At 56.1% G+C, this 13,350-nt stretch overlaps 2 protein-coding genes across 2 annotated transcripts; one reads left to right on the top strand and one right to left on the bottom strand.

Moving 5' to 3' along the window:
* The first annotated feature begins 756 nt into the window (after window positions 1-756).
* LOC114811033 (zymogen granule membrane protein 16-like) lies at window positions 757-2,456 on the top strand. Its single transcript, XM_029062026.1, has 4 exons — window positions 757-848; window positions 1,196-1,259; window positions 1,490-1,625; window positions 2,075-2,456. Exons 2-4 carry the CDS (start codon window positions 1,196-1,198, stop codon window positions 2,379-2,381), a joined length of 507 nt encoding a protein of 168 aa, XP_028917859.1. The 5' UTR covers window positions 757-848; the 3' UTR covers window positions 2,382-2,456.
* Window positions 2,457-8,617: 6,161 nt separating this feature from the next.
* Window positions 8,618-12,622, bottom strand: RPLP1 (ribosomal protein lateral stalk subunit P1). The gene is made up of 4 exons (XM_029061949.2): window positions 12,420-12,622; window positions 11,886-11,960; window positions 9,999-10,116; window positions 8,618-8,740 (listed from the first exon to the last, which is right to left on the bottom strand). Exons 1-4 carry the CDS (start codon window positions 12,489-12,491, stop codon window positions 8,661-8,663), a joined length of 345 nt encoding a protein of 114 aa, XP_028917782.1. The 5' UTR covers window positions 12,492-12,622; the 3' UTR covers window positions 8,618-8,660.
* Window positions 12,623-13,350: the final 728 nt, after the last annotated feature.

The raw sequence follows: 13,350 nt of genomic DNA, 5'->3' as shown, positions 1-13,350 counted from the left end.
GAACACGTGTGGGTGTCCAGCCGGGCCCAGCCAGGGTCTTCCTGGAAGTCCCCTTTGGTGGGTAGTGGTGGGTAGGGTGGGGGCTTGATCAAGTCTGATGCGGGAGGCAGAACACACACACACACGCGCACAAAGTTAATAATAATAATGTTGGTATTGGTTAAGCGCTTACTATGTGCAGAGCACTGCTCTAAGAGCTGGGGTAGTTACAGGGTAATCAGGTCGTCCCACGTGAGGCTCACAGTTAATCCCCGTTTGACAGATGAGGTCACTGAGGCACAGAGAAGTTAAGTGACTTGCCCACAGTCACCCAGCTGACAAGTGGCAGAGCTGGGATTCGAACCCATGACCTCTGACTCCCAAGCCCGGGCTCTTTCCAGTGAGCCACGCTCTTATGGAGGGGTCAGATATGCTCGGGTCTTATTTTGCATCTATCCCAGCGCTTAGTTGATAGCCTGGCATCTAGTAAGTGTTCATTCCAGCTCTCCGCTCCTCACATCCTATTGTCCCTTTCGGGGACCAGGTGGCCGCGCCCTCCCAGAGCACTCTCTGGAGGGTATTAGGTGGCAGGAAAGTACCAGCTGAGGGGGAAGTGTCCTCAGGCCTTCTTTGGAAATGTCTCCCACCTGTCCTTGGGTGATCTCAGCCCGGGGGTGGAGGCAGGAGAAGATGCTGAGGAAGCTGCTTCCAGAGAAATGTCATCCTGGCATCAGTGCGGGCTGCTCTGAGCTTGGGCCAGAGCCAGAAGGGTTAGGTGGCCACCAGTCCCCTGGAGGATATAAAGAGCTGGTTGGGGAGCTGGAGGGAGACAGGCCAGGCTGCGGGAGGTTGCCCGGGACACAGCCACGGTAGGTGGGGCGGAAGGAGCGGGTTGGAAGGCCTCCGGGCCTCGGGAGGGTATGAGGAGCTGGGGGAGCTGGAGGAAGCCAGGCCCAGGCTGTAGGGGCTCACTCTGGGGTAGAGCCCATGGCTGTGGTAGGAGGGACAGAGAGAGAGCAGTCAGGAAAGCCTCTGAGCCCAGAGGCAGAGGATGGCGAGAGAGTCGGGGCTTCTCTGCTCCGCTGAGAAGGGCACAGTGAGTAACCACGAGGACCCCGGGGACTCCTGGATCTCTGGGCCGATCCAGAGGAAGCGGGGACCCCGGGGGGCTCCAGGCTGCCTTTCCTCCCCAACTGCCCCTCTCTGCCCTCTCCAGATGATGCCGTCACTGATCATCTCTGTCCTGGCCCTCCTGGGCAGCACAGCCTCACTGCATCTGGGTAAGTCTAGGCCTCATCCAGAACTCCCCACGCCCCACTGCTCAGGCCCCCTTCCGGTGCCTCTCGGCTTGTGGCCGAGACACAGAGAGACTTGTTCCCACCTTAGCTCGTTATGGGCGGGGAATGTGTTTGTTACTTCTCTTGCACTGTACTCTCCCAAGCCTTTAGTACGGTGCTCTGTCCTCAGGAAGTGCTCAATAAATACCATTGATTGATTGATTTCCTTGGAGGTGGGGAGCCTAGGACCTCATCCTCAGGAGAATTTGGGGCTGGCGTTGGCACCTCCTTCTCCTTGGTCACCTACCACCAGCGGGGGAAAATCACCGGCTTTCGGATCCGGGAGCGGCCAGGCCGGATCATCCGGGGGTGAGTGTGATTGGCCGGGGCCGGACCCCGGCCCTGGCCCTGGGGAGGAAAGTGGGAGTCCAGGGGGGTGTATCACTTGGCTCACTCCCAACTCTCCCCCAACCTCCCAACTCGAATATCCTTCAAACCCAACACAGCCCAAGATAACCCAGACCAATCCAAGCTAACCCAAACTAAACCACCTCAACCCATCCTAAGGACCTTAACCCAAACCGAGCCACCCCAACCAAACCAACCTAACTGAAACAACCCAAACCAATCCAGGTCTCTCTACTTTTGTTCACCCTCACCCATCCCAGCTCTTTCATCCCAGAGTTCCCAGGTCCCTGATCCGCACCCTCCCCTTTCCTCTTCTCCCCTTCAAACGTCTCCCCTTCCCCACCGGCTCAAAAGCTCCTTCTGTGACTTGTCATCCCTGTCTCTCTCTACACCTCCGCCCCACTGGGCAGCATCCAGTTTCAGTTTGAGCACTCCTGGTCCAGTTACTATGGTTACGAAGGGGACGTCATCCACGAGGTCCTCCTGGATCCAGAGGAAGTCATCACTCAGGTCTCCGGGAAACACCACTACTTCATCTGTCAGCTCATCTTTGGCACCAACCTGGGGCGGCAGTTCTACGTCGGCCAGCCTCTGGGCACGTCCTTCAACGCCCAACCACTGAGTGCCGAGGGCCATCTACTCTATGTTAGCGGACACCACGACAGCATGGGCCTCACGGGCCTCTGCTTTCACTGGGAGGAGCCCAGGAAGCTCTAACATCCGGGTCCCCTGCCGGGTCCAGGGCACCAGCATGACCCTAGATTGGGGGAAGGGAGGGTAGCGTTCGGGAGAGCGGGCGGGGGGCTGAGGCTTGGCGGGAACGATACGAGGGAGGCCTGGTGGGGGGTGGGGGTGACCTAGGTCCCCGCCAGGTTGCTAGAGAGAATTCTCGGTGGGGGGAGCAGAGTACCGGGGAAAATTGGGTGGGAAGGAAGCGGTGGGGAACCTGGGGACTGGGTCTTCCATTACTAAATAAAGTTTCTTCAGCGACTGCGCTGCTTCTCTCTGGGACAGGTCTGACGGTGCTGGGTGGTCGAGGGACTCGGGACCTTCTCCGTCCTCTCTGTGGAGGCTGAGGCCCCGGGGAGCCGTTTGGGTCAGTCACCGGAATGCCCCCGGCCGGGGTGGGGTGACTTCCAGAGATTCCCCAAGGGAAGCGGGAGTCGGAGCAGCTGCAGCTTGTGCCGAGGCAACTCCCGCCCCTGGAGGGAGGGTTAGGGGGTCCAGGCTCCGAATCAGCCCCTCTGATCCCACAGTGTCCCAGCCCTCCGGAGAGATGGAGAGGGACCGCTGGGGCTGGCCTTCGCTGCCCACTGGGGCTGACTCTCTGGAGAGCCCCAAGCTGGCCAGCCCCCGTCCGAATTAGACTGTGTCTGACCTTTTGATCTTGTAGTTACTCCAGCGTTTAGTACAGTGCTTGGAACAGATTAAGTGCTCAACAAAATATCACGATTATTATCGACTATCCTTATCGTTAGGGTGGTGACCTAGGGAATCGGGGGAATTCAGTGGGCCAGCAGGATTTGGGTTCCTCAGTGATAATAATAATAATAACGACTGTGGTATTTGTAAAGTGCTTACTATGTGCCGGGCACTGTACTAAGGGCTGGGTTGGATAAAGGCAGATCGAGATGGCCCAGGCCCCGTCCCACATGGGACTCATAGTCTTAATCGCTATTATACAGATGGGGGAACGGGGTCACAAAGAAGCGACTGGCCCAAGGTCACCTAGCAGGCTAGTGGCGGGGCCAGGCCCGTGCTCTATCCGTTCGGCCACGCCACCCCAGTACCATCTATCTGGGATGTTCGCACTCTTCCCGGCCCCCTCCGTCCACCCAGACTTCCCAGCTCTCCCCAGGAAGGTTCCGAGGGGTGCCCAAGACTTCCCGCTTGAGCATTCTCCCTCCTGCTGCAAATGGCCACCCCCACGAGCTCCCGCCCAGGGAGCAGCCGGCTCCACCCCCATTTCCTGCTGCCCAGACTGCCTTCTGACACAATCCGCCCACTCCCCCACCCCCGGGGTGGGAGCCACATGCAACATGCAAATTCTATGCTGATGAAATGCAAATCAGCACCTGTTCCTCTCGAAGTTGAGAGCGCGTGCAGCTTCACGTCATAGCTGCAGCACTCTGTGGCCCTTCATCCCCCCCCTCAAAGGTGTCCCGATTTGCCCCTCCGACTCTCCGGGCCGAAGATGGGAGGCTGGGGATTCCCGCAGAGGAACCCCCGCAGGCTCTGGGCACTCCGGCTGCCGCGATGGGAGCAGAGAACTGGGAGTCAGGAGGCCCGGGCCCTCTGTGTGACCTTGGGTGAGTCCCTTAACCTCTCTCTGCCTCAGTTCCCTCGTGTATAAAATGGGGATCCAATCCCTGCCCTCTCTACCTCTCACACCGTAAACTCTAGGTGGGGCAGACGCCGGGTACCACCGTGGTTATCTCGTATCCATCTCACTGCGTAGCGCTCCGTGAGCACTTAATAAATTCCATCCTCAACTGCCGGGGACTGGAAAGAAAGAAAAAAATGGCTCTCTTCATTTCCCCCCCTCACCTTTCTGTATTCCATACTACTATTAATAATACTAATTAGAGTATTTACCAAGCACCTACTATATACTAAGCACTGGGACAGATACAAGGTTATGATATTTTGTATAGGCTCTGTCTCACCCAATCTATCTTATCCCTATTTTGCAGATGAGAAAACTGAGGTTTGGAGAAGTTAAGCGATTTTGAAAGGAAGAGCTGGAGAGGCGATGGGGGCCCGGGATTGCCAGCCCAGCGGCTGTTGAGCTGGGCACGGAAGGACCTCGGGCAAGACGAAGGGGAGATCTCAAATAGAAGGTGAGAGGCAAAGCCAAGACTAGAATACAGACCTCTGGACATCCAGACCGGGGCTTTCCACTAGGCTGCACTGCCTCCCTAGACTCCCGCGTATCTGAGAAACTGAGAACGGTATGGACAGAGCAAATCCGGAATTGCTATTCACCGAGTCCCACCCTAATCAACAAATAGTATTTATTGAGCTGCTGATAGGTGTAGAGCACTTCACACTGCCTTACGCGTTAAGGTCCCTGCCCTCGAGGAGCTGACAGTCCGAGAGGCCTCCAGTTCGAGGGAACCCCACTGAAATTTGAAGTGGCAGATTCAAAATGAGCCAAATGAAACAAACTGCTCCAAGCAGGAATTTGGGCTCACGGGAAGCTAGAAAGACTGAAAATCTCAGGAAGTTCCAGAGGGTTTAAGTTGTCCCAGCTGCCTTCCCCGGAGGCCAAGGTCAGATTGGGGTCCAAGGAGGACGGGGCTGTGGGAGAGGATGTGTGTTGTGTCATGTTGGGGAGGGGCCCTGGGTTCTTTACTCAGCTCTTGCCCTGCGAGATGCCTCAGTGTTGGCCCCCCCAACCGCCACCTCCACCCCACCCCTGGGAGACAAGCTAATAATAATAATGTTGGTATTTGTTAAGCGCTTACTATGTGCCGAGCACTGTTCTAAGCGCTGGGGTAGACATAGGGGAATCAGGTTGTCCCACCTGGGGCTCACAGTCTTAATCCCCATTTTACAGATGAGGGAACTGAGGCTCAGAGAAGTTAAGTGACTTGCCCACAGTCCCACAGCCGACAAGTGGCGGAGCTGGGATTCGAACTCATGAGCCCTGACTCCAAAGCCCATGCTCTTTCCACTGAGCCATGCTGCTTCTCCAGCTATCGCCCCTGGGAGTGGCCCCCCTCTCCCCAGGGCCCTAAGCCCCAGAGACCAGGGGCCTCCACCTTTTCTGCGGGTCACACGGTAGGGCAACGGGACCTGCTGAAAATTCCACCCACCCCACAAAGCCCCACCATGGCCAGGGCGGGGATCACCTTGGGTAGAAGTCCCCAAGGAAGGGAGTAAGGACCGAGTTACGAGTTAGGAGTGGCTCCCCACCCAAAGCTAACCGGTCTTCTCCTCCTTCCCGCCCTCTGACCTCTGAAACCCTGGACCAGAGTTTGCCCCCAACAGGCTAAGCGCCCCTCACATACTCTCCCACCAGTGTCTCTGCCCTCCTGCTGGGGGAAGACAGAGGGGCAACCCATGGACCTGTCCCACCAGCATTACCCCAGCAGGATGCTCCCAGCCTGATAGCCCTTAGTACCACTGCCTGATTTCTACAGATCCTCCCAGGGCCAGGCCTAGCTCTCCAGAAAGTCAGGGCAGTACTGTAAAGGACATTCATTCATCCATTTATTCATTCAATTGTATTTATTGAGCAATTACTGTGTACAGAGCATTGTACTAAGAGCTTAGGAAAGTACAATACAACAATAAACAGCGACATTCCCTGTCCACAGTGAGCTTACGGTCTAGGGTGGGGGAGACAGACATCAATACATATAAATAAGATTATAGATATGTACATGAGTGCTGTGGGACCGGGAGGGGGGAAGAGCAAAGGGAGCAAGTGAGGGGAACTCAGAAGGGAGTGAGAGGTAAGGAAAAGTGAGGCTTAGCCTGGGAAGGCCTCTTTGGCCTTCCAACAAGGCTTTGAAGCAGGGGGGGCAGAGTAACTGTCTGTCAGATTTGAGGAGGGAGGGCATTCCAGGCCAGCGGCGGGACGTGGGCTAGAGGTTGGCGGCGAGACAGGCGAGATCGAGGCACAGTGAAAAGGTTAGCGCTGGAGGAGTGAAGCGTGTGGGCTGCGTTGTAGGAGAGAAGCAAGGTGAGGTGGGAGGGGGCAAGATGATGGAGGGCTTTAAAGGCGACGGTGAGGAGTTTTTGTGGGATACGGAGGTGGATGGGCGACCACTGGAGTTTTTTGAGGAGTGGGGTGACACTTCCTGAAAGTTTTTGTAGAAAAATGATCCAGGCAGCAGTGAAGTAAGGAGTGGAGTGGGGAGAGACAGGAGGCCTGGCACCTTGGGGGAAGGAACAGTAGCGGGGGGGAGACGGGAGGGGGGAAGATCTCCAACGCCTCTGCTGGCCTCCTTTGCTCTCCAGTATTCATTTCCTCTCTCCACCCCTTTCCCAAATCTAGTGGCCGATCCCGGAGCTCTGGAGTTGGATGGTGGAGCGAGAGCGCCACCACCTGGACCCCGCTCCCCGCGCCCGGAGACACCCACCAGCCTTGGGTTTGGTGAGCCTGCTGCAGACAGAGAGGTGTAAGTAATAATAATAATGTTGGTATTCGTTCAGCGCTTACTATGTGCAGTATGTAAGTATGTGGGGTGGGCTTGTGAACATGCAGGAGCAGGGAAGCAAGGGGGAGGGTCTGGTGCGCAGGGAACTGGGGAACTGGGGTGGGGTGGACAAGCGGCCACCGGCAGCTAGCCAGGGCCGAGGACAAATTAATAATGTTAATAATAATAACGTTGGTATTGGTTAAGCGCTTACTATGTGCAGAGCACTGTTCTAAGCGCTGGGGCAGACACAGGGGAATCAGGTTGTCCCACGTGTGGCTCACAGGCTTACTCCCCATTTTACAGATGAGGGAACTGAGGCCCAGAGAAGTGAAGTGACTTGCCCAGTCACACAGCTGACAAGTGGCCGAGCTGGGATTCGAACCCATGACCTCTGACTCCAAAGCCCGTGCTCTTGCCACTGAGCCATGCTGCTTCCCCTATTAGCCCCTTTCCTGAGAGACAGTGACTTTGGAGAAAGCCTTTTAGAAAACCCCTGCAAATCAGTGATTTGGGAATAGAGGGGGCTACACGGGGGTCGCAAGTGGCCATCTGCGGTTTTCAATCTTCAGATATAATCGAGTTGCTTCCGATCCATAGCAACTTTATGGACATGGCATCCGGAGTTTTCTCGGTAAAAAATACGGAAGTGGCTTATTGCTGCTTTCTTCGCACAGTAAAAAACTTAAGTCTGCCCTTCTCTTTGATTAACATTTTAATCACTTGATCATCCGCCTTTGACTCTTTCCCGTGCCGCTGCCGCCCTGTAAAGGTGAATTAACTTTGACACTTTTGACTTAGACCTTTCCATTATGGGGAACCCTGATGAGAGAATATCTCAGTGGCATAGCTAAGCTTCATGGGCGTACGCAAATTCTCCTGCCACAAGGCGTTGATTCGCAGAAGAACCCGCAGTATAGCCCCCTAAAACCCTCTTCCAGACAGCTGGGACAGCAGCCAGGCTGACCAGTACCCCTGGCTCGAGGAAGAGAACTTATCCGATAGGCCTAGGGGCCATCCATGGTCCATCTCCTACCCTCGGGACAAATCAGCTCCAGTTTGGGCATCTCCAATAGGTTGGAACTGCTCCCCAGCCCCACTGTTGATTCTTGTCACCTTGGGGTTAGAGAGGTCCCCCACAAATCCACCGCTGTGATCCTGCAGCTAGTCAGCTGGGCTCCCCAGGGGTTGGAGAAATTGGGATATATGTGGTATATATGTGTACTCATGGTTGACTGGAGGTGCATACGGTGGGCACACAGAACTCGATCCTGTGTGGATTCATCCTGGGGATTTTTAGCACCCAACCCAATCAAGGAACCTGAGTCTACCAACTGTATTGCCATATACAGCAGTGCTCTGCACACAGTAAGTACTCAAAAACCCTTGATTGAAGCAGGAATTGGAGGGTGAGGCTATGATGAGCAGGCTGTTTTTCTAGAGCCTGAGACCTGGGCATCTCCGGCCTAGAGATCTCCTGTATAGTGGTCCTAAGCCCATTCTTTGTCCAGAGCTTCCTCCCCCCAAATCTGCTCCAAAGGGCTCTGGGAAATCCATCTACAGCCTCCGGGTCACCTTGGAAACCAGACCCCAGAGTTGTCCCCGCCCTGCAAAGAGGCAGCTCTTTGTGCGGACAGGGTGCCCAGGGAGGTGGAGACGTCAAACTGGAGTGGACTAAGCCCATTGGAGCTGTGGGTCTTTTTCAGATTGTCTGAATTCTGGATGGCAGAACCACTTTAGGGGCCTGTTCCGTTAGGCCACATTTCACCACCCAAACCATCCTTCCAACCAGATCATCCACAAGGCTTAAAAGATCTCAGCTTTTTATTAAACTCATAGCAAAAGATGGTTAGTCAAAGAGGCCAAAGCCCATGTCATCATCCGACTCCTCGGATTCTTCCTTCTTTGCTTCCTCTTTTTTCTCCTCAACTGAAAAGACAAGAGAGAGAATTCAGTTACAAAATGTGAAGGGGACTCAGACCAGCACCTCCGGAAGTATGAGCTAGACTGCTCTCCAGCCCCAAGAGGGAGCGCAAAAATCTTCGGGCATTTTAGGGAGCCTGATGCTGCCAGCTAAGCAGCCCCACGCTGAAGGGACCCACCAGCCGGACCACCCCAACAGTCCTCATCTCTATGGCTGGGACAGCAGGGCTGTGTGGTCCCCTTCCAAAGCAGGGTGGCTTAGTGGAAAGAGCATGGGCCTGGGAGTGAGAGGTCTTGGGTTAATAATAATAATAATAATAATGTTGGTATTTGTTAAGCGCTTACTATGTGCCGAGCACTGTTCTAAGCGCTGGGGTAGACATAGGGGAATCAGGTTGTCCCACGTGGGGCTCACAATCTTAATCCCCATTTTACAGATGAGGGAACTGAGGCACAGAGAAGTTAAGTGACTCGCCCACAGTCACACAGCCGACAAGTGGCAGAGCTGGGATTCGAACTCATGAGCCCTGACTCCAAAGCCCGTGCTCTTTCCACTGAGCCACGCTGCTTCTCCATCTAATCCCCGCTCTGCCACTTATCAGCTGTGTGACTTTGGGCAAGTCACTTAAATTCTGTGTCTGTTACCTCATCTGTAAAATGGGGATTAAGACTGTGAGCCCCATGTGGGACAACCTGCTTACCTTATATTCACCCCAGCCCTTAGAATAGTGTTTGGCGCATAGTAAGCACTAACAAATACTATCATCATTATCACTACTGTTGAAGCAGGTGGCAATCCTATTCCAGGGACAGTTGCCACAGAAAGGAGTGTGGCCTAATGGACAGAGTATGGGCCTGGGAGACTGGAAGGACCTGGGCTTGAATCCCCAGCTCCGCCACTTGTCTGCTACGTGACCTCGGGTAACTTCATTTTTCTGTGCCTCAGTTCCCTCTGTAAAATGGGGATGAAGACTGAGCCCAACTTAATCAGCTTGTATATACCCCAGCACTTGAGTTCAGGGGCTGCTGGCACATAGCAAGTGCTTAACAAATACCAATCCAGAAACGCACAGGGCTGCCCGTCGGCCCTGTGGCTAGTCCAGCCAAGCCTGGGGCCTCAGCGAGATAGGCACCTCTCAGTGGGAGCCAGGTCTCTGCTCGCCTCCAACTCCCAATGACCCCTAAGCTGTGGGCTTGGCAAACCCAGGCCCACACTGTAGGGGCCCCCTTCCCCATCACCCACAGGCGGCAGCCATTTACGTACCAGGGGCGGCACCGGCGGCGGGGGCGGCACCGGCGGCGGGGGCAGCTCCCGCCGGGGGAGCCGCTCCCCCAGCTCCCACGTTGCAGATGAGACTGCCGATGTTCACGTTGGCGAGGGCCTGCAATAACACAGCGACGGTGAGCGAAACCTGGAAGGCGGGTGTAGGTAGTGGGTCTGGCGGAGGTTAACAGGCCAGTCCCAGGGCACAGACCTGATGCCTGGCCTCTGAGGGACTAACAAGCCAGTGGCCCGATCCCGAAGTCGAGGAGAAGCAGCGTGGCGGGGTGAAAAGAACACAGGCCTGGAAGTCGAAGGTCTCTGCCAACTGCTTGCTGTGTAACCTTGGGCAAATCACTTCACTTCTCTGTGCCTCAGTTCCCCTGATCTTCCCCCGGAGAGCCCCGTATGGGACAGAGCCCGGGTCCAACCTAATTAACTTGTATCCATCCCAGCTCTTACAATGGAGTTTGACACTTAGCACTTGGGGGATTTAAGAACCTCAAATCGCTCAAAACTGATCCAAAACTGATCAAGGTTCCAGTTATAACTGAAAGTCAATTATCCCAATGTGTACTGATCGAACAAAACTTGATTGGTATAAGCCTTGCCCAGCCCAATTCAATTTTCTGGCACAGTTACTCCAACGGGGGGGGGGGGGGGTCATATTCCCTGGAAACTCAAAGGCCCTTTACAAAGTCAAAATGAGTCCGGCTGATCGTTAAAACGAACCTTTTAGGCACCAAAACCCAATTCTGCTTCACCATCCGTAATAACCTGAGTAGATCTCGGACCTAAGCAGCTGGGAAGGCGAGCTTCTCGGTGCAGAATGGGTTCATCTTCAAGTCCCCTCGCGGGGTATCTGACGGAGAAACGCGCCAGCCGAGTTAGGGAAGTGGCACGCTTGTCGTCCCTGCCCGCTGCCGCTTAGTACAGTGCTCTGCACATAGTAAGCGCTCAATACTATCGAACCGCCCCCCTCCCCCGGGCACCCTCTGCTTGTGCCGGGTACAGGGGAGGGGATCCGGAGCACGTGGGGAAGAGAGAAACCGCCTCTGCCGACAAAGATGTCGGGCGGCTGGAGGGCACCTATGCCCCGGAACCGGAATGCAGATGCAGTACTTGTGCAAGTGAGAATGGCGACTCTCTGTTCCTCCAAGGACATGAAGCGGGTGGGTGTGTTATCCCGTTCCAACCCTGGGGCTCCCCCCGCCTCTCTCCTCCTCTTCAAAGCCCTACTGAGCGCTCACCTCCTCCAGGAGGCCTTCCCAGACTGAACCCTCCCTTTCCCTCTGGGCCCCCTCCCCAAAGCATCTGTGTATATCTGTATATAACATTTTTCACTCCCTTTTATTAAGGATGCGTATATTTCTATCTTGGTGGTACCGGTGCCTACTTGTTTTGCCGTCTCCCCCTTTTAGACCGTGTGCCCGCCGCTGGGCAGGGATGGTCTCTACTGCCGAGCTGTACCTTCCGAGCGCTCAGTGCAGTGCTCTGCACACCGTCAGCGCTCCGTAAATACGCCGAAATGAAAAAATGTGAGGGGCACGGGGGGAGGGGAGCACGTGGGAAGGGAGAAACCGCCTCTGCCAAGAAATCTGTCGGACGGGCGCGGGGAGGGAATGCAAACGTGGCTCAGTGGAAAAAGTCCGGGCTCGGGAGTCAGACGTCATGGGTTCGACTCCGGGCCCTGCCACTTGTCAGCTGTGCGACTTTGGGCAAGTCACTTCACTTCTCCGTGCCTCAGTTACCTCATCTGTAAAATGGGGTTTAACGGTGAGCCTCCCGTGGGACGACCTGATGACCCCGTATCTCCCCCAGCGCTTAGAACAGTGCTCTGCACATAGTAAGCGCTTAACGAATACCAACAGTATTATTAAGCCGGGTCACCTTTGCGAAGAGGCCGGGCCAGAAGGGCTCCACGCTGACGCCGGCCGCCTTGATGAGGGCGTTGATCTTGTCCTCCTGCAAGGAAAGGGGGGGAAAGGTGGCATCAGGGGCAGGTCGGGCTGAGCAGGCCAGGGTGAGCAGGCCGAGCTGGGCAAGTCAAGCTGAGCAGGCCGAGCTGCACAGGTCAGGCTGAGCAGGTCGAGCTGAGCAGGCCGAGCTGCACAGGTCAGGCTGAGCAGGCCGAGCTGCACAGGTCAGGCTGAGCAGGCCGAGCTGAGCAAGTCAAGCTGAGCAGGCCGAGCTGGGCAGGCCGAGCTGGGCAGGCCGAGCTGGGCAGGCCGAGCTGGGCAAGTCAAGCTGAGCAGGCCGAGCTGAGCAGGTCAGGCTGAGCAGGCCGAGCTGCACAGGTCAGGCTGAGCAGGTCGAGCTGAGCAGGCCGAGCTGAGCAGGCCGAGCTGAACAGGCCAGGCTGAGCCTCCCCCGCGCTCAGGCCACATGGCAGCCCGGCTCCCCACCAGGCCCGGCGGTCCTCACCGTGACGGTGACCTCGTCGTCGTGCAGGATGAGGGCGGAGTAGATGCAGGCCAGCTCGGAGACGGAGGCCATGGCGCTGGCGGGGCGGGGCGGCCTGACGCGGTGCTAGTCGCCGGCGGGGCGGCCTTAGCTTCCCGGAGGAAGAACCGAGCACCTTGCAGGCCGCGGAAGAGAAAGGGCGGCTCGGCCGCGGGACCGGCTCATAAAACCTCTCCCTCCTCCCCCCTCCCCCCCGGCCCTTCGGCTTCGGCAGCCAATCAGCGACGCGCCGGGCGGGGGACGGGGGCGGCCGGAGACAGCCGAACGCGCCCGAGGACCGTCGTTGGCCGCACCGGCGCCCCTCGGCCGCTAGGCGGCGGGCGCTCGGTAACCATTCGGCACTTAACGTTCGTTCGTTCGTTCGTTCGTTCGTTCGTTCGTTCGTTCGTTCGTTCATTCATTCGTTCATTCATTCATTCATTCATTCAATGCTAATAAGAAGGTTGGGATTTGTTAAGCGCTTACTATGTGCAGAGCACTGTTCTAAGCGCTGGGAGGGGATACAAGGTCATCAGGTTGTCTCCCGTGGGGCTCCCAGCCTTCAACCCCATTTTCCTCCCCCTTAATAATACTGTTGGTATTTGTTAAGCGCTCACTAGGTGTAGAGCGCTGTTCTAAGCGCTGGGCGGGGGGGATGCAGGGTCATGATAATGTTGGTATTTGTTAAGCGCTCACTAGGTGCAGAGCGCTGTTCTAAGCGCTGGGGGAGATACGGGGTCATCAGGTTGTCCCACGTGAGGCTCGCAGTCTTCATCCCCAGTTTACAGATGAGGTAACTGAGGCACAGAGAAGTGAAGTGACTTGCCCACAGTCACACAGCTGACAAGGGGCAGAGTCTGGATTCAAACCCATGACTTCTGACTCCCAAGCCCGGGCTCTTTCCACTGAGCCA

The sequence above is a fragment of the Ornithorhynchus anatinus genome, chromosome 4, assembly GCF_004115215.2.
Source record: "Ornithorhynchus anatinus isolate Pmale09 chromosome 4, mOrnAna1.pri.v4, whole genome shotgun sequence".
NCBI classification, from domain to species: domain Eukaryota; kingdom Metazoa; phylum Chordata; class Mammalia; order Monotremata; family Ornithorhynchidae; genus Ornithorhynchus; species Ornithorhynchus anatinus.
The sequence above is the reverse complement of the archived record's forward strand: the minus strand, read 5'-3'. Positions and strand labels throughout refer to the sequence as shown.